Source organism: Mizuhopecten yessoensis, unplaced genomic scaffold (assembly GCF_002113885.1).
Source record: "Mizuhopecten yessoensis strain PY_sf001 unplaced genomic scaffold, ASM211388v2 scaffold10651, whole genome shotgun sequence".
NCBI classification, from domain to species: domain Eukaryota; kingdom Metazoa; phylum Mollusca; class Bivalvia; order Pectinida; family Pectinidae; genus Mizuhopecten; species Mizuhopecten yessoensis.
In genome coordinates, this window is record NW_018408653.1 from 561826 (window position 1) to 585312 (window position 23487).

Sequence of the window (23487 nt, forward strand, 5' to 3'; positions counted from 1 at the left end):
CCTTAGCCAACTTAGGTGTGACATTTGTGTACAGGTAAATAACACTAAAAATCGTCTCGATCCACTCCCTTAGCCAACTTAGGTGTGACATTTGTGTACAGGTAAATAACACTAAAAATCGTCTCGATCCACTCCCTTAGCCAACTTAGGTGTGACATTTGTGTACAGGTAAATAACACTAAAAATCGTCTCGATCCACTCCCTTAGCCAACTTAGGTGTGACATTTGTGTACAGGTAAATAACACTAAAAATCGTCTCGATCCACTCCCTTAGCCAACTTAGGTGTGACATTTGTGTACAGGTAAATAACACTAAAAATCGTCTCGATCCACTCCCTTAGCCAACTTAGGTGTGACATTTGTGTACAGGTAAATAACACTAAAAATCGTCTCGATCCACTCCCTTAGCCAACTTAGGTGTGACATTTGTGTACAGGTAAATAACACTAAAAATCGTCTCGATCCACTCCCTTAGCCAACTTAGGTGTGACATTTGTGTAAAGGTAAATAACACTAAAAATCGTCTCGATCCACTCCCTTAGCCAACTTAGGTGTGGCATTTGTGTACAGGTAAATAACACTAAAAATCGTCTCGATCCACTCCCTTAGCCAACTTAGGTGTGACATTTGTGTAATTATATTATAGGGTAGTTTAGGACGCATTATTGAATGATTGGAAATAAAATCAAGCTAATTAAATCAATAAATAAAATGAAGAAATAATTCTTTTAAAAAACATGCATTTGGGAAATAATTGTTGATTTGATGCATTGTATTTGAATTTGTAGACACGAATGATCCTGTTTTGAATGGAAAACTGGATGTGTTCATCGGAGAGATCGCTAACTGGTATGAGGAGAATTGTGATGGTAGGTAACAGTGTTTCAATCTCTAACCGTACTGTACCGGCACTGTGTTAATAACACGAACATTTTCGTCTTCCAATAACCGCGTTTGTCAAATAAGTTTTGTTATACATGAACAACCACTAATCATGGAAACTGACAGTGCAACCACTAAGAAGTCCATATGCATTTTAGCGTTTTGATTTGTTTACAGAGAAGAATGGAAAGTCATATACTTTTGCTTTGTAGTAATAATTTGTCCATCTTATTGTAATTACAACAGCTAAAGGATGTATGACATTTATGAATACATAACGCATAATGTCTGTAGAAATTCGTAATAGCATTTGGTTATATTTATTAGATGTTCAATCTTGCATGCATATGCGATTGACACATAATCGAAGAAACGAAGTAAAACTACCAGGCAAATTAAGAGTATGTTTAAACAAATAGACTACTGTATTCATTTCTGCTACTTTAGTACACCCACCACCAACACCACCTCCATCAACACCACCTCCACCACCTGCAAAACGGCAAGGAGGACAAAGCCCCCACCTGGACCAACACCACCCAGCAAAAGGGAATTGAAGTTGCAGCGACTTCTGCAAAACTTGTTAAAGTCAATTCAATAGAATTACACAAAAGGAAATCCCTGACACCTGATTGACCCGTGGACAATTCGTTGATGAAAGAATTTATGAGCTTTTGTTTAACTGTAACCTGGTATTCACAATGTTATATATACTTACCCCCCCCCCCGGATATCCCGATAGGAAGATAGTATCCATTATTTAAATTATGAACGTATTTATCTCTGATACTTTTCCCTTCCAATTCTCATAGACTTAATAAAACATACCCAGATTTATTTGAATTGTTTTTATTGATTGAGTTTCTACAAGCAGAGTTAAGGATGCATGCAGCGTGAAATAAACTTTAGCTTAGAAACGAGAAATACTTGTGTGACATCCGTTGGGCAAGTATTCTCGTGAAGGTTTCTCATTTCTTCAGATACATAACAATTGATGATACTAGTAATGATTATCACAGAAATTACCGTTTTTGTTCCCCCAGCATCATAGATAGATCACATGAGGAAGATACAGCCATATATTGCAGTGTAATTTATGTTTGTGTACCGTATCTATAACCAAATTGTATAGGTGCAATAACACCTGCATATCTCACGCTATTCTTTTAAGATACCAAGCGGTAGACTCAGCTGATTTTTTGATAGAATCGTCCCTTACCTTCAGGATGTGACAGAGAAATCTCCAACCCGAGGGTTGATATTCTTGATTGTTTTACCCGAGGCTTTGCCACGGGCAATACAATCGAGAATATCATCCCGAGGGTTAAAGATTAATAGAATCTCTCACCCTCTTGGGGGTGAGATAGGGGTATCTCAACCCGAGGGGGCAGATTCTTAAATTGCCAAACACGAGGTTCTGCAGAGTGTTTGGCAACTTAAGAATCTTTCCTCGAGGGTTGAGATTCCCCTATCTCATCCACAAGGGAGTGAACTATTCTTTTTCTCTTACCCTAGTCTCCCATTGTGTATCATATTCACAATGTAATGATAACGTTTCATGCTAAATTCAAGGTTGACGTGACGTCATTGTATTGTTGAACTGACGTCATACAATTATGAATAGGGGAATCCCCCCGTCTCAACCCTATGGTGAGACTAATAGAATCCATCCCTGATGTAAGGTTTGGATAAGGTCATTCAAACCCAAGGGATGAAATATTGAGCAGGAGACCCGAGGCTTTGCCCTCTACCACCCATACCTGGCTCGTTCTTAAATGACCGTAGGTGTTAATGGTATATTAAGCACCAACAAACCAACCCAATTTTTGTTTTATTCTCATCGCTTGTGATGTAGGTCTCCTTTAAACTCGTAGCTTCGATAGCCACAACTTGGCTAGTGTATGTTTTTATGGTATGAACAGTCAGTGAGAGAAAATTATGTTTCTCTACCAAATGTGACTGGAAGTGTTGTTATTGGTTTAAAATACACCTTAATATGGAATTGAATAATTCGCATTATTCATAAAATTAGGTTATTCATTTGATACATTTCATAATATATTTTCGGACATATTTACCTATCATTATACCCTTTGTTCTATATATTTGGTAATGATAGCATGAACTGCTAGTGTACAGGGTTAGTAATAATGTGTACGCAGATATAACTCTATCATTTTAAGTAACAAAGACTATAAATATTCTATTATCATTCAGTTTTATCAACAGTATTACCACAGCACATATACACTTATATGTTTATGTTAGATACACACCAGATGTTGACTGTGATATAGGTACATATGGTAAAGGTACAATGTCATTTCTTGCAATGATCTAAGCAGAGAATTGACAGTCAATATATTTACTGTGGCACGTGTAAACAGAGTGTTTGTTACTATTTAAAATTTTGATTTCAATGTTTTAACATATTGCAGAGATGCAGTTTCTGAATGCTTACTAATTGTAATTGTGTAAGTGCAAGAAACTGTTTTTATTACGTAAACAAGCTTAGAAAAAAACAAGCTGAGAGAATGACAAATTTTCATATGATCCTGAAATCTTAATAAATAACAGGAATAAATCATACAAAATAGAATGTGAAGATCCACAGAAGATGTGATTATTTGTTAACGTAGCTCCACTATTAATCACAATTCATCTCCGTCGCTTGTTATTCAGTAACATTTTAATGCTAAGCCTCAATAGATGCTTCACTGAAGCCTAAGATTTTAAGATAAATATAGTTGTTGACATATGTTTATATATGCTACATTTGTGCCTAACACATTACAATTTTGATAAAAACTATCCCTCTTTAGCATATTATCTATTTTCGTTCAGAAAAACAGTGTCCATTAATAAACAAACTCAAAATCATTATTCATAACACATATTATTTTATATTTGTTATGGTTTCAAATTCTCTAAAAGACATACTCATTTCTCAACACATCAGTCAGTCTGTTTTGATAAATAACACTTAGAATGTCAGTATTTTTACTTAGGATTCCAAACATTATGACAGGATAAAGGATAAAAAATGAAAGATCCAGATTTCACAACTTTGTTTATTTTAAAATGATGAAGAAATTCTGTAGTCTTGTCATCGGTAAGTATTCAACTATCGTGTGGACACAAACAAGGAGCTGAAATTGAAATTGAGAGAAAACGTTCAGAATTATTGAAAAATGTGTTTTGTGCTCGTTTGGGAATATTTAACTTCCCTGTGCGATATTAATATCCACGTTTTTGTATTATGATCATTAGAGCGTCATGTTGTATTGTTATTACTATAAGGTAAGCAGAAAATTCCTATTGTTCTGGATCACCTAGTCTTATATCCCTTTTGCTCTTTCAAAGGTTTTCGTGTAAATCTTTCTTTTTAAATAATGTGCTTACTTTTTTTTTTATAAATTTTGAATTTAAATCACAATCGTTCACACCTGGGTATTTTTGCTTTAATTAGGTAGCTACGCTTCATTGAGAGAGATGTTATTTTCGCTTTGTACTTATTCATATACGATTTCATTTTAGCAATTCACCCCAATAATACATGTAGTCATTTGTGTTTTATTTGCGTTTTTAGCTTTGCGGAGGATACATCTTCACAAGCATGCTTAGAAATCTCATGATGTTAACTAACGGGGAAAACATAATGAATAAAAAGGACATTTGCTTTAATTTTAAATGAAAAAGATATTTGTAATTTTTAACATAACGGATTGCATAGAGGTAACTGATGCTAGCTTAATACGTTGTAATTCATAAATACATCCCACAATGATATTTTCTGGCTTCAAGTTGAGAGAATCATTTGCAATTTAAACAAGTTTTGATTGTAACAGTTACATTTAAGTATAGTTGTTAGTCTCGATTTATGTGCAAGTAACATAGTCGCCTTGCGTGGTCTCATTTGGGGAAATACTATATATTTCATTGCGCGATGAATCTCAATGTTGTTGTTTTTGACAATCGTTTCATTGTCGCTACCCCAGGTTTCATAAGAATGTGCCATATACGAAAACATAATTATCAATTTACCTCTTTTGTTATTGTTTTACAATATGGCAAAAACTACAAATCCACTTTCGATAGTAATGATAAAACACTTACATTAAAAGTCCAAGAGGTACGATAAAGATAGAGCCTACTACGAAAAAACTCAGCCCCGGCATCCAATCCTCTGTCTCAGAATAAAGGTTATTAAATATACTGCCTCCGACCAACGAGCAAATATTCTCTGCCACAAATAAATTCGCAAATAATATTCCTGAAATATAACAAATTCTTGATATTATCGATAAAATCAGGGTGTACAATTGTAATGATATTTCCATTTTAACGTCTTAGAATGAAAGATTTTGAATGATATTATTATATTAATAGTTTATATCCGTAAAGGTAAAGTGTCATGTATTTAATTTGTGTTGTTGTTTATGATAATAACATGCATATCTAAACACTTTATAGGGACTAAATACGGTGCGCTGTATGTGACTCACATGATAAAGACATGATGTAAAAATATCCAAAAAGTAATCTTATATTTTAGCATACAAGAACATATCCAAACTATTATGTTTGAGTAAATATACTTTTCTATTTAGAACCGTGCATAAATTTCCACTTTAGACAATCATACATAGCAAAGAATAGTAATAAGCACATGATAAACACTCAAAATAGAAGAACCGTTCAAACGTGTTTTTACAGTATATAATTGTTTATATTGGGTTATAAAGTAATATAACTTAAATAAAATAATTTCAGTTGTAATTACTTCACAAAATGATTATAAATAGTTATAATCCTTATGTAAATATATATTATATTTACTCAACTTCCTTGTCGCCTTGTAATGTGACTGGTTAGGTGGAGACTTTTCGGATAATGTGTTGCTATATTACCTTGTCTATCAACATCTACGTATCTGGATAATATAGCACGCATGATAGGAAACGTCACAACCGAAAGTACCCCGGCTCCTAAAGCTGCAAAATAATGAAAAATATAAATTAATATATATATGTGTCATGAGATGTTTAATATATAATGATACATTAATAATTAATGATAATATTAGGTATAGTGTATACTACCTGAAATGCCGTAAATATTAAAAACCTTGTTGTTTTTAAAACAAAATAATTGATAGATGGATAACCCTGTGTTTTGGTTATAGTTATGGTAATTGGGCTGTGGAAATCGAAATTCTATAATTACAAAATTAATTAGCATATTTCCAGAATATTTATTTTAATTTTGAATAGATAAACGTATGTACAGAAAAATACTTACCTGCATACATCATAAATTTGGTTGTTGCAAAACCAGTAACGATATTTAGTCCAATGTTTGACAAGCATCCAAGTGTAGCTAAATGTATATCCTGTACACAGTTTTGTAATATTTTCATGATAGACATCCCTAAAAGGAATTCAACCATATCCTTGACAAAACCATACCAACCAATTTCTTCTGAAGTCCAACAAAATGGAGACTTCAATTCGTATAGTGTTGTTATTCCATACGCAGAATTTCGAGCGAAATAAATAATTATGAAAGCAGACCAAGCCATCATAAAATGTCCATTTTTGTTTCCAATAACCGTTGTCTTATCATAGAAAAATCCAAATATTCTTTTAACACCTTTGTAAAAGGTCAGATTTTTAGATGACACCGTGGTTATGGTCTCTTCGACCAAAACGCAAACAAATATTGCCAAAAATAGAAAGGCTCCTAGACATATGAGCATAGGCATAAGATATCCGCTATAATGGATCAGATATCCCGCCCCTATTTTGGCTACACTTGCTCCTAATCCAATTAAAACCTCAAAGACAACTAACCCCACTGTTCTTGTTTGATTGTAGCCTGTTTTATCAGCAATGGCGGCAGTATTAGCAATAAAATACAGATAGCTATTACCAGTGATGCCTGACACGGCATAAGGCGCAATAAAGAACACAAATGGCAAATGGTTGTAGTTTATAAATGCCATCATACCGTAGCGTAGAGCATCACCCATAAGTGAAATTATCAAAAGCGGTTTTCTGCCGATAAAATCCGAATACAGGCCGTACAAAAGTAGTGATGGAGTGCCAAAACCATGTGAAATCAAACTGAAATACCACGTCCATTTTGCCGCCAGCTTTTGGTTTACGTTCTCAGATGTTTGGCTTTGGTTCGAACCGCATGCACTTGTTGCATTTAATTGACTTACGGATGTGAGATTGTTTGCCCTGTTATACTCCGACGCTCGTTGATAAACGTAAAGGGTCTGATTAAGGCTTCCAAGCTCCGCGACAGCCATGTATAAAAACGTCATACACATACGTAAAATCACCTGAGTTGTCAGGGTTCTGTTTGTAGATTTGATTTTCTCTTCCTCCCTATCGGTATTCACTAACAATGGTTTATTCTCCGAAACAGTATCCATCTTTTAACATACAGGGTCCTGCCTTCTCTTCCGCATCACCCTCGACCGACAAAATCAAATAAATTAAATAATCACATTTATCGGAGGAATGTACATGTGTATACAAACTATCCGTCCGATATCTAGCTATCCGGTGTTATCGGCTGCCTTGGGTATCTATATCTGTGTGATATGTACATATGTAAGCAAATGAAAGACAATATTTCATATAATTGTACACATCTCGATCGCATTGTTGTGTAGGCGAGACGGGTTAGTGACTAGATATATCAGATAGCTAGTTTAAAGTATTTTAGTACATTAGGATAGCTAAAGTACGAGTGTTGGTTGTAAATACCAGCTGTACTTGGGCTGTTACAGGGTAGATATAGCACTTCTGTCATTTTGTTAGGTCGTATTTTCGCTAGTAGGCAGCCATATTGGAACATGCTGTAGTGATGTAAACTTATAGCACGCGTATTCTCATTGGCTAGGTTCAGAGTGAATAGCCAATGAGAACTGTCCGCGGTATGTATAAGCCGGTTTCTTCACCTACGCAGGGCAGAAAGAGCTGGACAGCTTGCCAAATAAACCATAACCATGTCCAGGTAAGGATGGGTTAACTGCCACGTTAGTAATAAGGGTCGGAAGGCCTGAGAGACCCAGTATAGGGCCATGGGTGGAGTTACCACATGTTAGTTTGGGCATGCCGCACGGAAATTAACAAGACTTCTCGGTTTGACAGCCAGTGTATAGAACATCTGATTTATATATATATATATATAATATAGTTTAAGTGTGGAGAAACACAGCAATGAAGCTGACACAGGACTGAGTACATTTCATATATTTCTCCCTGTTAAGTATTAAATAGACCGTTTGGCATTAGAAATGGATGTCTCACAACGCCTAGTTGGAAGTTTTATCAGCTTTAGGGGTAAATATAGGATCTTGACTAGTGAGTGTAAAAGCTAGGATATAACTAGCTGTAAGATTGGCTATTAATGTAAAGGGCAGGTGGTGGGGATAAATAGTTTGTGATACATGAATTAGGATGTTTATCTAGAAAGGCTCTCAGGTTTACTCTTACTGGTGCAAACTTTGTTATTAAACTTAAATTTTGATGTTACTTACCGTCCATATTCTACAATGGCCCCGACATGCTATTTCTGATTCTGGTTTTCATTTTTCTAATCTCCCGCCTGATGGGAAAAGAACATGGTGGAAGAGTGATATTGAGGAATAGGTGTCTGGCATATGAGATCACAAAATGAAACACAACGCGAAGTACGTTATTATACCCACTATATCTGGGGTTGACACCAGATCCCCCTTCTACTACAGTTGAATTACACTGACAGCGGATTCGATTGTATTTATGTTCTATGTTGTGATAATAATAATAACAATTCGAGGATCTTATATACCGCTTTATCACAACCTAGTTCCTAGGTCGTCTCAAAGCGGTTCACAAATTATTATCCGTGGTTATAAGGCCTTTGCAATTAGCCAATATCTTTCTCAGTTCCCTTGGGAGCATACTAGCCGGTGCTGCCGTTTCGGCGCTTACAGCTAGCATTCAACAATTCTAGCACTGCCCAACCACGTACTCATTTACAGCTAAGTAGACTGGAACAAGCGGAGTAAAGTATATTGCTCAAATATACAACACAGTGCCGTGACGTGACTCGAAGCCGCAACCCTTCGGTCACGAGCCCGGCGTCCTACCACTAAACTACCGTGCCTCCTTTGATAAGCGAGACTATTGTGGACTTTTTAATTAAGTTGAAGAGAACAAGATCCTGTTATCAAATATGTTCGCAATGTTCGTTATCTTTAAAAAAGACAAAGTGCTTGCATAAAATATTGTGTATTCTCTTTTATAAATGCATTGAAAAAAACAACAACATTTATTTATCTATTTACTTGTACTGATAACCATACTCTTGTTATCGTTTACACAGACTGTCACCAAATCGCGGCAATGTTTCATATCAAATGTACTCCTTATCATGTTATGGGTTTCATCCATATACAAATGTACATAGATTAAGTAAAGATACCTTGTTGAAAGGTAAATCAAAGGTAGAACATAAATTAACAAGATACTTTACTCCGCTTGTTCCAGTCGACTTAGCTGTAAATGAGTACGTGGTTGGGCAGTGCCAAATCCAACTTTTTGGCCTTTGCTAATAAAATCACTTTTTACCATGTGTTTAATTCGCCCTTCTGATCTGTTTATTAATTCCTTTCTTATAGTCTCTGTTATAATAAATTTGAACTCATAACGTTGGCGAAAGTTAATGTGCGACAAAACATTACTGTTTTACAATACACTGAGAGGAATCAGCATTGTTGTTATTGGGCAGATTATGTGCAGATTATATGGTTGCCATTGTGTTCTCAAGGAAATTGTCTCTACATTTTGCAGTATAAATGTTAACGTTTTTGATAACAAGTGTCCATTGTTTTTTCGTTGAAACATGTACAGCTCTCTTGGTTAGAACGTTTTATTACTTGCATGGTGGTTTTCGTCGATGAAGCATAACACTCTTACTATACCGGTACACTTGGTCTTATTTTTTTTATTTTTTTTTATTTTTTTTAGTCATCTCCGTATTAACATTTCCTTTGTTGATATTTTGAATGATTTTTATTAGTTTGTAATTCGAATTACAGTTATGTCTAAAGTATTTGTCGAAAAGATTATCGTTGAAGAACGACATTTTGATTTTGGCTGATTTATTATAACCACTTGTATGCCAATTCATACCTTTATGAAGAATACCTATGTTTACATTTTTAATGTTTCAGGAACAATTCTTGAAAACAAAATATGGTTATATAATTAGTTTTATTTAATTGACTAATAAGCAATAAATACCAATTATTTGGTAAACATCTAGGTATGGAATGTTCTAAAATTATTCTGCTTTCTAATAGATTTTTTTAAACGGTGTTTAGTAAAACAAATATTTATATGAAATGGAAATAAATATCACAGCATCAACTCATAAGGTCAAGATAGATAAGACACTCAAGAACGAATGATAACAATCAGCACAAGGATTATTACAAAACAAAGAAAATACACGTGGAGCATGAGTTCCCTCTGTAGGTGACACCAAGTGAGGTCATGAAGGGTAGTCCGTCCCTGCAACACACTTTAACCGAGCCTCAAATCAAATTGGCTTGTTTTAACGGTTGTCTTGGTATAGCATTGTAAGTTAAGAACAAATATTATTTTTGTGAAAAGATTTCAATTTATTTGAAAGAAACAATAAAATGTATGACAATTGTTGTCACCTTTGTATCCGGAGGTTTTTCTTCTTTCCGTGTTTGTAACAGAGCAAGAATCTATTGGAAAGGAAAAAAGTGTGTAAGAAGCTCGAACTAAGGTTTCATACTTCATAGAAGGAAAGGGATGCACGCAAAAATAAGGTTAACAGCTATAGCAGTTCTAATACTTAACTTATCGATATTAAATACAGTATTAAAGGTTAAATGATATGTGACATTTCGTTCGCATTGTGCTTACGTCTTTCCATATGGTAAAGCCGAATACTGTTTGAAATACATTTATTTTATAATTTTCAAACATAGGTTCATATAACTATTTATAATGCCATTAATGATATTTTAAAATTCGAACGAATGTTAGAGGAGAGTACTTACATGAATATGATGAGTGAGAGTAAATAAAACGCTCCCATGGTAAGGTATACAAAACCCGCCATGTATGTTTGAGTCCGGGCATATATCTCACTGAAGAGGGTCTTGCCGAGCATACCACATACGTCCTCTATCACATATATGTTACCGAACACAGCACCTTCAATTTACAAAATAAAATTTAAAAAATACTAGTTTTATTGTAATTAGAATAGTTGGAATAGTTGAACTTGCAAATAAAACAATATAGATTTTTTTGTAAAGTTATGTTTATGTGGAACAATGAACTTTAAAATTACAATTGCAAAATAGATCTATAGTTGAAAGCATAACAATTAAAGCAAAACCGTCTTAAGGTTGTCATGTTACAAATGTACATGATTTGATAATTGTATTTGCAGTCTTTAAAAACAAAACAAAGACCAGAACAATTTCTGTAATGACCTTTTCGAAAATAACTTCTTTTTGTTCTTATGCTTTAGTCATCGTAGTCTTGCCTACCATATACCATTATACGAGCTTTGGCAGGTTATATATACCTTAGTGGGGAGAACGTTCAGTTATTTTAATTAGAATCATCTTATATCAATCTGATAAAGATAATAACATAATTGTCATAAATTTGATAGGTTTGCCCATAAGAAGGAATAGATGGCTGATGTCAACAAGTGTAATAATTAGTCTTATCTGGTGAGATTTGAGAATAATCCTATTATCAAATTACCGTGACCATTCAAACATTGTATAACTAACTCTCATTAGCTTTACTGAAGTAGAATACCTTGTTTATCTTTATCCATCATGTTGGAGGCGAAAGCTCGGAGAAGAGGCCTTGCCATGACAGACAGAATACCCGCTCCAGAGCCTGAAATAAAAGTCGAGGTTATCAAAATATATCATAAATTACTAAACATTATTCATTTATGATGATTTTAACATAGGAAATTATGTTAAAAGGTTGTATTTTAACGGATAATTATTTATCAGTTATTAGTTCAAAACCTGTGTTATACACTTGTGCAGAAGATAAATGAACCTGGGTTATAAAAATATAGTTTGGGAAGTGAGACGAGCGGGACTGGGTGGTATGACTACAGTGACTTCTAGGCTTAATTTACAATCGTGTCCGTGTAGAACTTGTGGAATTTCGGAGGTTCCAGTTCCTAATCTGGATTCAGGCCTTTTCCATTTTAACTCTCCTGTCCCACATGCAAGAAAATAAAGTCGGTGTAAGTGTATAATAACTAGCTCGAGAAAGAATAACGTAACACTTACTTATATACAGCATCAGACTAGAAGTGGCAAGTCCAGTGATAACACAGGTAGCTATAGATGACAGGAGGGCTAATATGATCACTGCTCCGTGTGAAAGACACATTTGAAGTCCCTTCACAACAAACAGACCAAATACGTACTGAACAATATCAGTTCCAAATCCATACCATCCTATTGTTCTTGAGTCCCAGCAAAATGGCGAACGAAGCTCATAAAGCGTTCCTATAGTGTTGAAAACAGTTGCTACCATATACAATAGAAAAAATGATAGCATTGTCATATTGAATGTGAAAACACTGCCAGTGGCGATATGAGATTTGCTGAGAAACATTCCGAAAATTTGTTTCAGATAAACAAGTAATGTGATATGTTTGGTTGATGTAGGTGAACGCGTGTCCGATACTCCGAACACTACAATAAAGAAACACAAACCAAATATCCCGGATGTTGCAACCATAGGATACATGTACCCGAAGTCTTTGATGAGGTACCCCGTCCCAACTTGGGCGGCACATACACCAACCCCAATCACTGCTTCAACTATCGCGATACCGAAGGCTCTCGTGTTGTTGCTATCGGTTTTGTCCGCTACTGACGCCATCATGGCCAAATAAAACGGATAGTGACCACCACATAGCCCTATACACACGTAAGCAATAAAGAAGTAGACCAATGGAAGATTTTTGTACACAATGAAAGCTTTAATAGCATATTGAATGCAATTTCCAATGCAGGGAATTATCATTAATGGTTTCCTGCCGACAAAGTCCGAATAGGAACCATAGAGCAGTATCATCGGAATAGATATGCCGTGTTCACATAAGGAAAAGTACAACAGCCACAAGGTTGCCTCCGACTGGTCGGTCTTTTCATTTCCAGCACTGATGTTGCTTCCACATGGATCCAGTGATGTGGTCGGTGAGTTTTCATGGGAAGCATTTAATGCAGTGTTGGTTGAATTTGAATTTGTCTCTATCCATTTATACACATACTGGTTTTTAGTCAAACCTCCCATTTCTAACCCTATTACAAATAGGATTATCACAATAACACGTATGGCGACGTCTTGATTACATCCCAAAGACGCATATTGAACTGGTTCAGCAGGCTGTCCAGGATCCTGGCCATTATCCAAAAGTGCTTTTGTTTCCGAATCAGAAGTCATTTTTCCACTTTTATGTGAAATTCACCGAATATCCTCATATTCCAAATCCAGACCCACTTTTATGTGATACACTAGTTGATTAACTAGATTCGAGCAGATAATCTTTGTTGATAAGTTATGTTCGGTAGTCGTGTATTCAGAGGTCAGTATGTGTGTCATCATATGCGTTACTTCATTGCGTACAACAACAGATAAAAACCTGTTTGTAGACATATATGCATGTAATATAGATATTTAAATATAAACTGGCCTATCTATCGTTATACTACATGTACGTGCCCTTTTTTTATCATGAATCCTCAGTGCAGAATGTTTTAGTAGATCACGCCAAGAATACCACAGGCTATGAAATCAAAGTCACATGCAGTACATGTCTGGCATGACGCTTGCTATTGAGTTCTTGTTTTCGCATCATATTTATATCTACTTTAATAGTTCAAGATTATTTATATTTTATTGAGTATTTTGTTAAATTGTATTCATGAAGTCATATAACGTTTGAGCGTCCTGATTATGTTCCAAAAAAATATATATCGTATATATGCTTTAAGAATGATAGGTTTTCCCTGCCATGATAGTTGGTTGTTATGTATACCGTTAAATGAGTGGGACATGAAGAAAATCTAACTAGAGTTAGTGATATAAACTTTCATGAAAGGTGACCATTAGTTATAACTCTTACACAACCCCAGCTTCTTATAAAGGTTCACAAAATAATATTTACATTCGCTCCCATTGAAGCTGTGTAAACCGTGACTGCGTATACTTAACCGTATAGGCAGTGAGATTCCTTGGAGACCATTGTTTCCTATTGATGACGTAATTTACATTGTGACGTCATAATGGTAACGTTGGAGATCCATCGCTGCTCGCAGGCCGTAGGCTGTTCATTTGTTTGGATTTACTCACGTTACGGAGGCTTTGTACCATTATAAAAGCAAATGTATTGGATTTGGCTTTATTCTGAGTGTACCATCATAGTACGAAAATATGTAAATATAAGAATTGATCTTCAGTTTGACTGCATATACGGTAGTATGAACGCAGTTGGCAACGAACATATTATTTATGGAGCGCTAACGCGCTCCATAGAATATGTTCGTTAGTATAGTAGATACTGTATTGATTTTACTCAAGCTAGATATATAGGTATATATATATAACAAGACAGTCGGTTATTATCTCTACCTTATTCGGGGAAGTTTTTATGGTTTACCAACAGTAAGTTATATTGTTTAATTAAGACGAGCTAGTAAAAGAGGTTTTCACAACAGAGAGTAAGTTATCTTCTTTAATTAACACGATCTGGTAAAAGATATTCTCACAACACGAGAGTATGTAAGCATGTTCATTTAGCTCGAGCTAGTTTTTATTTTGGGTTCTCAAAACTTGATAATCAGTTATCATATCTATTTGACTCGAACTTGTTAGAGCAGAATATCTTGCAATGAATTATAATTTTCTTGTTTTGTTCTTATCATATTGTACTTGTTCAAGTTTATTGTCTGTGAAATTTACCACGAAATATGAAATCACAGTACAGTGCAATATGTAATCGTAAACGACAATGAATATGTGTATTACGTTAAGGTTTACATATAACAGATGTGTGTAGTGTTGATGGATGATATAGTTTGAATATGTAGCATGATTGTTTAAGGAACACATATTACATATTTTACCCTGTTAATGGATTACGTAATATATATACATGTATTTGCATTATATCTATGATTTTATACATATGTGTTGTATGTTTAAGGATAACATGTGTGTGTTTTTTATGTTATTTATTACATATTACATATGTTCATTTGTGTTGATGGTTTCAGGGTTCGAGACCTACGTGGGACAGTCGCCAGGTACTGACCGCAGGTCGTTGTTTTTTCCTCGGGAATTCCGGCTTTGCTCCACCACCAAAACCTGACACGTCCGTAAATGACCAAAGATGTTAATACGACGTAAAACACAAACAAACCAAACCAAATAATAGTTAACCTATGCGTAGCATGTTATTGATTACCGGTATGTTTTATATTAACGGCTTACATATTTGTATTATGTGTATGGATGATATATGTATTATGTTTATGTATTTCATATAATGATGTATTATGTTTATATATCCTAAATGTATTGTGTTTAAAGATTGTATATATACATACATGCAATATGCAACATGCAATATGTTTATAGATTACATAATAAATGTGTTTTATGTTTATGGGTTATTATAATTTATGTGTAGAGCGTTGATGGGTTACATTTTGTACATTAGTATCGAATTGCATGTTTGTATCACGGATTATAAACTTACTTGTGTCTTACTCATGATTTACATATGCTTATGTCATTTTTAGGAATGTTAAAACATATACTAGTACATTTTTTGTACGCAGATAATTTTTATGCTTTCATACAATATAATTGTTTCATTATCACCAAAACCTTTTTCATTAAAACACCTTATATAGCTCTTGGACTAAGGTCATGGAACGTCCCGAAACTGTAAATGGCATTATTTATTCGATTTGATAATTTTCTAATATAGAAATTATATGCACATTTTACCGGCAATACACGTGGTATGGTAAAAAAAAAAAGGGATTATATTTGATACTTTTGATAATAACTGGCTAAACAAGACAAATGCATCGCAAAAAATGTATGTGTCTGGGCTTATAATGTAACAAATTGTGACTGTATAACATAATGAACTTCCAAAACAGGTAGGATTAGTCCAACAAGATTGCTTTTCTTTAATGTCATTTGCAGCGCGTTACCATAATACAATATGAGTTGTTCCCCCTTGTCGGGAAAACCCGTTTACTGATTAATCCATTCCCATTCATACCAGCCGGTTGTAATCGCTAAATGCGGGATTTATTCTTATTATCATGGGTTTTTTTTTGTTTTTTTTTAATAATATCTCAGTTTCTTTTTTCTTTTCAAAAAAGCATTAAATCTAATCCAGGATCCAATGTTTTACAGCCATTCGATATTATATTTATTTTATGTCTAAGCTCATTCACCCCTGAAGACACATTTGAACTCTTCTAATTCAAAAGCTGGAATAGTCTATTATGAAATTTCAGGGGTGAATGAGTTAAGACAGTGGCCTCAATCTGGCCCGTACTTTTTACACGCTTTCAAGAAACACTGAGCTCCAGGAACATTTGTAACCCTAAAGGGAAAAATATGTTTTTTGGGGCTTTTTTAAAATGCAATTGCAAACGCAAATATGTTTTTAGCATTTTTTCTTCGTAATTGTGTTACTATTCAATCTTCATTTATCTAAACGTTATTGAACATTCAGTGTGTAAGTTTAAAGTATTATGTGGCAACGTTTAGTCGTGTAAATACACGCGTGTACACCCACTGGAAATCCTCTTATTGTCGAACACTAGTCATAAATGACTCAACTGTTTACATTTGCAATTCATAAGCGTCTTTTGAAAAAAGAGTTGTACGTGCATGATTTATTGCGTAAAAAGAATGTGCATGTTTGTGAGTCACAGCAGAAAAAATCATGGTTATTAACAAAACTAGTGTCATTACACATTCCACGTTTTAGAATACTTCCTTATTCAATATGTTATAGACTTTTATATTGTCACTGAAAACATAACGCGACAAACACTGTACACTTTACTTTAATTTTCAAAATATTTTGATATTCTTTTAATAAATATGTCACGCTTAACCGTTCACAAACGTGTGTATGTTTACAAGAAGTACATTCTTACAATAAAATTTCATTCTGGTCACATACAAACGAGAAAAACCTATACTAAATTTACACTGAGAAAATTGTTTTTTAAGTCGCACTCATGTTTTTAATTGTAAAGTTCAAACACCTAACACTGTTTCAAATCACTGTAATGGATAAGAAATAGAAAATAAATATACCTTAGAACAGACGCTGAGGGCAACACTCATAGTTAAAGGTCTATACGACACAGAACTAGTATAAGATGGTTAGTAACAATATGTGTCTACACCTCACTTGAAATATTTCCACTGGAGTTGACAATAGAGTTGTCTTGTGTGTTCGACCCATAGGGTGTTACAGCAGTGCTTGTTTTATCGGTGGTAGTACTGTCCCCTTTTACTCCAGTCTCTGAACTAACCCCTCCGGAGATATACAGAATTCTGGAAAAGATATAAGTTACTATCATACAGTTAAATACTCCGGTATATGTTAATGAAGAAATAATGACTCGAAAACAGCTGTTCAAGTACGGCTGAGCCGACCGAGGCCGTAACAAGCTAGTCGACGTCACCATTTCACCATATTGACCCATACAGGAGGTTTTAACTGTTTTATTATAACGAAAGAAATTGACACATTCTTCTATGATATCAAAGACTCTCTTATCATTTGCAAATTTTCACCAGCAGTTCCCGACTTTCTGTTGTTCTGTAAACAATCGATGGTTTGACATTGTATCTGTGACAGAATACCTGTTAGCTTGATTCTGGATAAACATACAAGTGTATGACTCGTAGATAATTGCCCTCCTGTAACATAGCGGGTCAATTAATCAACAGAATAAAAAAAAGCTGGGTCAGGTGACTAATTTCGCCAATCCCAACATTAGATTATTACAAAATGTAATAGAGGATCAACAAATCGAAATGCAGTATGTATTTCGATGCACATAAAAGACCTATTGAGGTCAGCGTGTACAGCTATACTGGTGTGGAATTGTTACATTACAATAACAGCATGACAGAGCAGTTAGCCTCGACGTTACATGTAATTAGAAGTGCTACTTATTGTTATGTATGTGATTTCCTTCCCCAATACATTTAGCAGTAGTGTTTACTCTTTGACTTACTGTTCAGGAAATACGATATAGCCACGACATCGTTTGCCGGTTTCTAAATTATACTGGTATCACCTGTATCTACAATGTTACCCATTTAAAATAATTGTAATGTTGTAGTATTTTATGATTTTGTCGGCTGATAATTGTTTGTTTGTTTGTTTATGTTTAACGGCCCATCAACGGCTGTGGTCATTTAAACATGAACGAACTATTTTGAATACGCGCGTTCAGACAATATGTTAAGTATTTAACAACTAGATAATAGAATTATATTTAGCTAATTATTGTTGCTATATTCATATATAGGCAGTTCATTTATCGAAATTAATTTCATTTTCCTGATCTGTCGGGAGATCGATAAAAGGTTGAACTGTTTGATTTCAACTGCTTAGCGTATTCATGCAAAATGTGCATCAGTTTTAGTTCAATATCCAAGCAAATACAAATAATATAAAAAATAATCCTTAAATATTCCATGATTTTTACTTACATTACCATGATTAAAACGATAAGGTAAAGGCCTGAAGCCACCAGGTAGGGGAATCCCCGGAGGATTTCGACTGTGGCTTGGTATATATTGGTAGACAGAGAGTTACCAGCTAGAACCGTCAAGATCTTTACCAGTTGGTATATCATAAAGAATGATCCTGAAATGAAGATTGTGATGAAGAGATGTTTTAGAATATAAAAATAGATTTATTGAACAACATAAGATACTACAATGAAGTTAAATCCTCATATTTTTACAGTTAAATTAAGGAAACTTCCATTTAGTTTTATAAACATTTGATAACCCTCAAAATTAAAACTAGATAAAAAGATAAGTGATCACTAGCTAGAGAACACCAAACACTGAAAGGCCTTGTCATATGCCATTACCCACTTGTAATCTGATTACTACAAGGTATACGCACATATATTATCCTAGACACGGCACATCGAGTTACTGTATGAACGAGTAAACTTCTCACTTTGTTTACAGTCAGCTCTTTTTAGAGAAATGAGTGACAGAATTACTATTCCGTCTTTGCGTATTGCAGCGTTATCTTCTCTCGTGAGCAGGGATTGATTGTTACGTCATTGGTTTGTGTGAGAAAATTACGTCGTTTTCTCAAAATTTGATGACGTTACTCTCACAAACAAATGACGTAACAATCAATACCTGCTTACAAGAGCAGATAACTCTGCAATACGAAAAGACGGAATAGTCGGGCCTTGGTAATCAAACCACGACTTAAATGTTACAAGTGATTGCTCTGTAATTCAATCAGTGTTTTAAGGTCCGATTTAGCCTTTGCTCTATACAAAGCCATCCTAGTTAATAAGCTGTTTCCCAATCAAGCCAGGCTCTCTTGAAACAACAGTAGCTTTACTGCATACAACTGAGAAACTACTCACCTTGCTTACTGTCATCTACCATACTAGACATGGCCGACCGAATTACTACACCTTGTAACAAGGACAGTACACCAACACTTGTTCCTGGATAAAAAGAGCTTGGATAATCGTTTATTACGTATGCATTTAATTAGTCCATACAAACTTATGATAACTCTTCTAACATCAATTAGAGGATATTACTTTATTTCAATATTTCTTTAAAAGCAGTCAAATCACAAACTCAGGAATAAATGTTTCTGCAATTACTTAAATTATATTCTCAAATTGACTTATCTAAATTACTAATGTATCAATAGATAATTCTATTGTATTAATCTGAAAATGTCTTTAATATTTTGTAATGAATTATGTAATCTACAAAATATTTTTCGTCTTACTCTAACCAAGGATGTAATACCAATGGATCAGTTTTGGCGGGAGTTTTCGCTAAACTAAGGACTTCTCCAAATATGCATACCATACTTGAGTCAACGATACGGTGAACCACGTGCGTTAACAGTAGCCGTCGATGAATGGATCAGTAATTATTCTAAATTATTGGAACAATTATTCTTATTGTGTAGACTATGGGTGAGATTGTGTAGACTATGGGTGAGATTGTGTAGACTATTGGTGAGATTGCGTAGACTATGTGTGAGATTGTGTAGACTATGGGTGAGATTGTGTAGACTATGGGTGAGATTGTGAAGACTATGGGTGAGATTGTGTAGACTATGGGTGAGATTGTGTAGACTATGGGTGAGATTCGTAGCATGATGTTTTTATGTAAATGTCTTCTTCATCTACATACAATTTACTTAATTTCCTAGAGCTCATATAGATTTATTATCTCATAACTTAAAAAAGTCAAAAAAGTGTTCCCTAAATCAGTAATATACATGTATACTGTAACTTATATGTATTTTGCGTAAACTTCATTTTTGCCCACATTTGCGTTCAGTATTCTCGTAAACAAATTTTAATTCGTAACGTCAGCCATATAGAAACACATTGAGTAATTCACGAAATTAATACCTAATGAAACGTTTTCAAACCAGAATTAATCTACATTTGATATTTCGTATAATATTGTGGAGTGCTTACTGAAATTTACTTACGACTTAAGACTTACTGATAACATATGTAAAACGTTTCCTAAACAACCACAACTAACCGTTACCCACGTGACCTGCAAGACGTCTGATAACAATCGTTTTGCCCATTAGTGAAAGTGCGGATATGCATTTGAATGTACAAGGAGGGCAAGAATTTCATGTTCTTACCAAGATAAAGCATCCAGGATTGTGAAGCAATGCCTATGATGATGTTGTCGCTTATCGAAGACAAGAGTCCTATAATAGCTAAAGGCTCGTCCCGCCTGTGTTTCACGATTAGTTTTAACAATGCTGCTCCTAATGAAGTATGGATCAAGGACGAAGACGCCGAGTACCATCCAATGTTTTTTGAGTTCCAACAGAACGGAAATCCCATGTAATAGATTGTTGATATACCAGAAACCGCCATACCCGAAAATTCCAGAGAAATGTATATAGAAAACCAGTAAAGGAATTTCCAGCGTTTATTGCCGTGAATCTGTGTCCTGTCATATAAGAATGTCACAGAATCTTTGAAGAGATCAAACGTCGATTTATTTCGGGTCTTCTGTTCTAACGTTTCTGGCACAAAACTGAATATAAATAGTGCCAGCAAAACATTTAAACCAGCAGTCAATATCACAGGGAAGAAATATCCCATGCTCGCTATCATATAGCCTGTTCCAATTTTGGCTCCAAATGTTCCTATGCCAAGAAACACATCAACTAGTGCAAAAGCTGCTGTTCGATTGTGATTTCTGTCTGTAGTATCAGCAATACTAGCGTCATTTGCAATACTGAATAGGTATCTACAGCCACTTAATCCCTCCACAGCGGCTGCAATGGCAAAAAAGTACAGAGGCAATTTCATGTAAATTGCTAAAGCTTTAATTCCGTATTGTAGAGACATGCCGATTGTAGAAATCAAGAACAATGGTTTACGACCTATTTTGTCAGAATATGTTCCAAACACTATAACAATTGGTATGGTTGGTACATGTTCGGCGATATTGCAATAAAATGACCATTTTGCTGCAAGTTTTTGACCTAATTCCTCTTCTATAGAAGTTCCATTTACATGCCTACCGCATGAATTATCGGTTCTGTTTCGATGCCGAAAACCCGTTGCGTTCGCAGTTCTAGATAAATCTCTCGTAAATTGAATGATGTATTGGGCATTAGCTTCCGATCCAAAATCTAACACCAATGATGAGAATACTACAGCAATGACAAAAGCTGGGTTACTTGTCACAGGAGTGACACGCTTCACGTGGCTTTCACTTTTGACTTCGGTGGAGTTTGCATTGCTTAAAAGTTGTGAACGTTCACTCTTGCGCCCCATTATGAACTATTAAGGCGCCTGTCGTTTTTTTTTTAGTTCCATGATTGTTAATCTCATTTTGGACGAAACAGAATTTAACGTTGTTATAACTCTATATGATGACTGCTTACAGTTGTGTATTATAACCATCACATGGTATCTATGTCCTTGGTATGTAGATAAATATTATATATATATATATATATGTGTGTGTGTGCATAGCATATGTAACTATCTATTTACATGTATGTACATCAATACACATGAATGTTACAAATTGTCCCACCTACTTAAAAAATGAAATTGAATATATAATCCAATTAGTCCTGTCTTGTGTTTTATGTTTTGATGTGAAGATTATTTTTATTATTTTTAATTAAAATCTGATTATTTTGTGATTCATTATTGTTTCTAGAAAAAAATACCAACGATGGTGTTTCAAAACATAAACAAGAAGAAGTGAATGTAAGCACATGCTAGTGATAATATTCACAATAAAGTATCAAAATATTTCGTGATTAAATTGTAGAAGCAGAAAGATGTCTTTACGAGCACACTTGGGTAAGATTATCTTGTTATTTGTTGCATGTTTAAGTTCGGTGTATGTTTGATACGTTTTTAAAAATGTCTTATTTTATTTATAAGTTTTTTTTTTATTTTAGAATATATTTTACACATATTATGTATGAGTCATGGATATATTATAACATCGCCTATCAATATTATGATAGTGATAAGTAATCTTATCTAAGGGCTGTTTGTTTACTTTATCAATTCGGTCACCTGAACGATAGCAATACAAGGTAACATAGCATTGTGACTATTGTTGACATCACAGCTAATTCACTAGGGACAGATTCGCTGCTTCCTATTATTGACATCACAGTTAATTCACTAGGGACAGATTCGCTGCTTCCTATTATTTACATCACAGCTTATTCACTAGGGGACATATTCGCTGCTTCTTATTATTGACATCACAGCTAATTCACTAGGGACAAATTCGCTGCTTCCTATTATTGACATCACAGTTAATTCACTAGGGACAGATTCGCTGCTTCCTATTATTTACATCACAGCTAATTCACTAGGGACAGATTCGCTGTTTCCTATTATTGACATCACAGCTAATTCGCTAGGGACAAATTCGCTGCTTCCTATTATTGACATCACATCTTATTCACTAGGGGACATATTCGCTGCTTCTTATTATTGACATCACAGCTAATTCACTAGGGACAGGTTATCTGCTTCCGATTATTGACATCACAACTAATTCACTAAGGTCAGATTCGCTGCTTCCTATTATTAACATCACAGCTAATTCACTAGGGACAGATTCGCGACGTCCTATTATTTACATCACAGCTAATTCACTAGGGACAGATTCGCGACGTCCTATTATTTACATCACAGCTAATTCACTAGGGACAGATTCGCTGTTT

General features: G+C 34.6%; 2 protein-coding genes and 1 long non-coding RNA gene across 3 annotated transcripts in view; 1 reads left to right on the forward strand and 2 right to left on the reverse strand.

Moving 5' to 3' along the window:
* LOC110461748 overlaps positions 1-1602 on the forward strand; it is a 6411-nt gene extending 4809 nt beyond the window's left edge. Inside the window, exons 2-3 of the long non-coding RNA XR_002464176.1 lie at positions 789-869; positions 1330-1602. This is a non-coding gene — a long non-coding RNA (uncharacterized LOC110461748). The remainder of the gene's footprint in view (positions 1-788; positions 870-1329) is intronic.
* Positions 1603-3812: 2210 nt separating this feature from the next.
* Positions 3813-22174, reverse strand: LOC110461725. Its single transcript, XM_021515351.1, has 10 exons — positions 20911-22174; positions 19646-19729; positions 18738-18894; positions 17422-17567; positions 11757-11840; positions 11101-11135; positions 6184-7324; positions 5793-5876; positions 4999-5155; positions 3813-4031 (listed from the first exon to the last, which is right to left on the reverse strand). Exons 1-10 carry the CDS (start codon positions 22061-22063, stop codon positions 4007-4009), a joined length of 3066 nt encoding a protein of 1021 aa, XP_021371026.1. The 5' UTR covers positions 22064-22174; the 3' UTR covers positions 3813-4006.
* On the reverse strand, positions 12108-13689 carry LOC110461675 (proton-coupled folate transporter-like). The gene has a single exon (XM_021515247.1). The coding sequence runs from the start codon at positions 13413-13415 to the stop codon at positions 12150-12152; it is 1266 nt and encodes a 421-aa protein (XP_021370922.1). The 5' UTR covers positions 13416-13689; the 3' UTR covers positions 12108-12149.
* Positions 22175-23487: the final 1313 nt, after the last annotated feature.

What these genes read in the sequence shown, in the direction of transcription:
- LOC110461675 (XM_021515247.1), bottom strand. Translation starts at nt 13,415, where the DNA reads ATGACTTCTGATTCGGAAACAAAAGCACTTTTGGATAATGGCCAGGAT.
- LOC110461725 (XM_021515351.1), bottom strand. Translation starts at nt 22,063, where the DNA reads ATGGGGCGCAAGAGTGAACGTTCACAACTTTTAAGCAATGCAAACTCC. An exon ending in ATCCTGGATGCTTTATCTTG is followed by an intron (nt 19,730 to 20,910) that starts GTAAGAACATGA and finishes CTTTTTATCCAG; the next exon opens with GAACAAGTGTTGGTGTACTG. An exon ending in ATCGTTTTAATCATGGTAAT is followed by an intron (nt 17,568 to 18,737) that starts GTAAGTAAAAAT and finishes TATCTTTTCCAG; the next exon opens with AATTCTGTATATCTCCGGAG.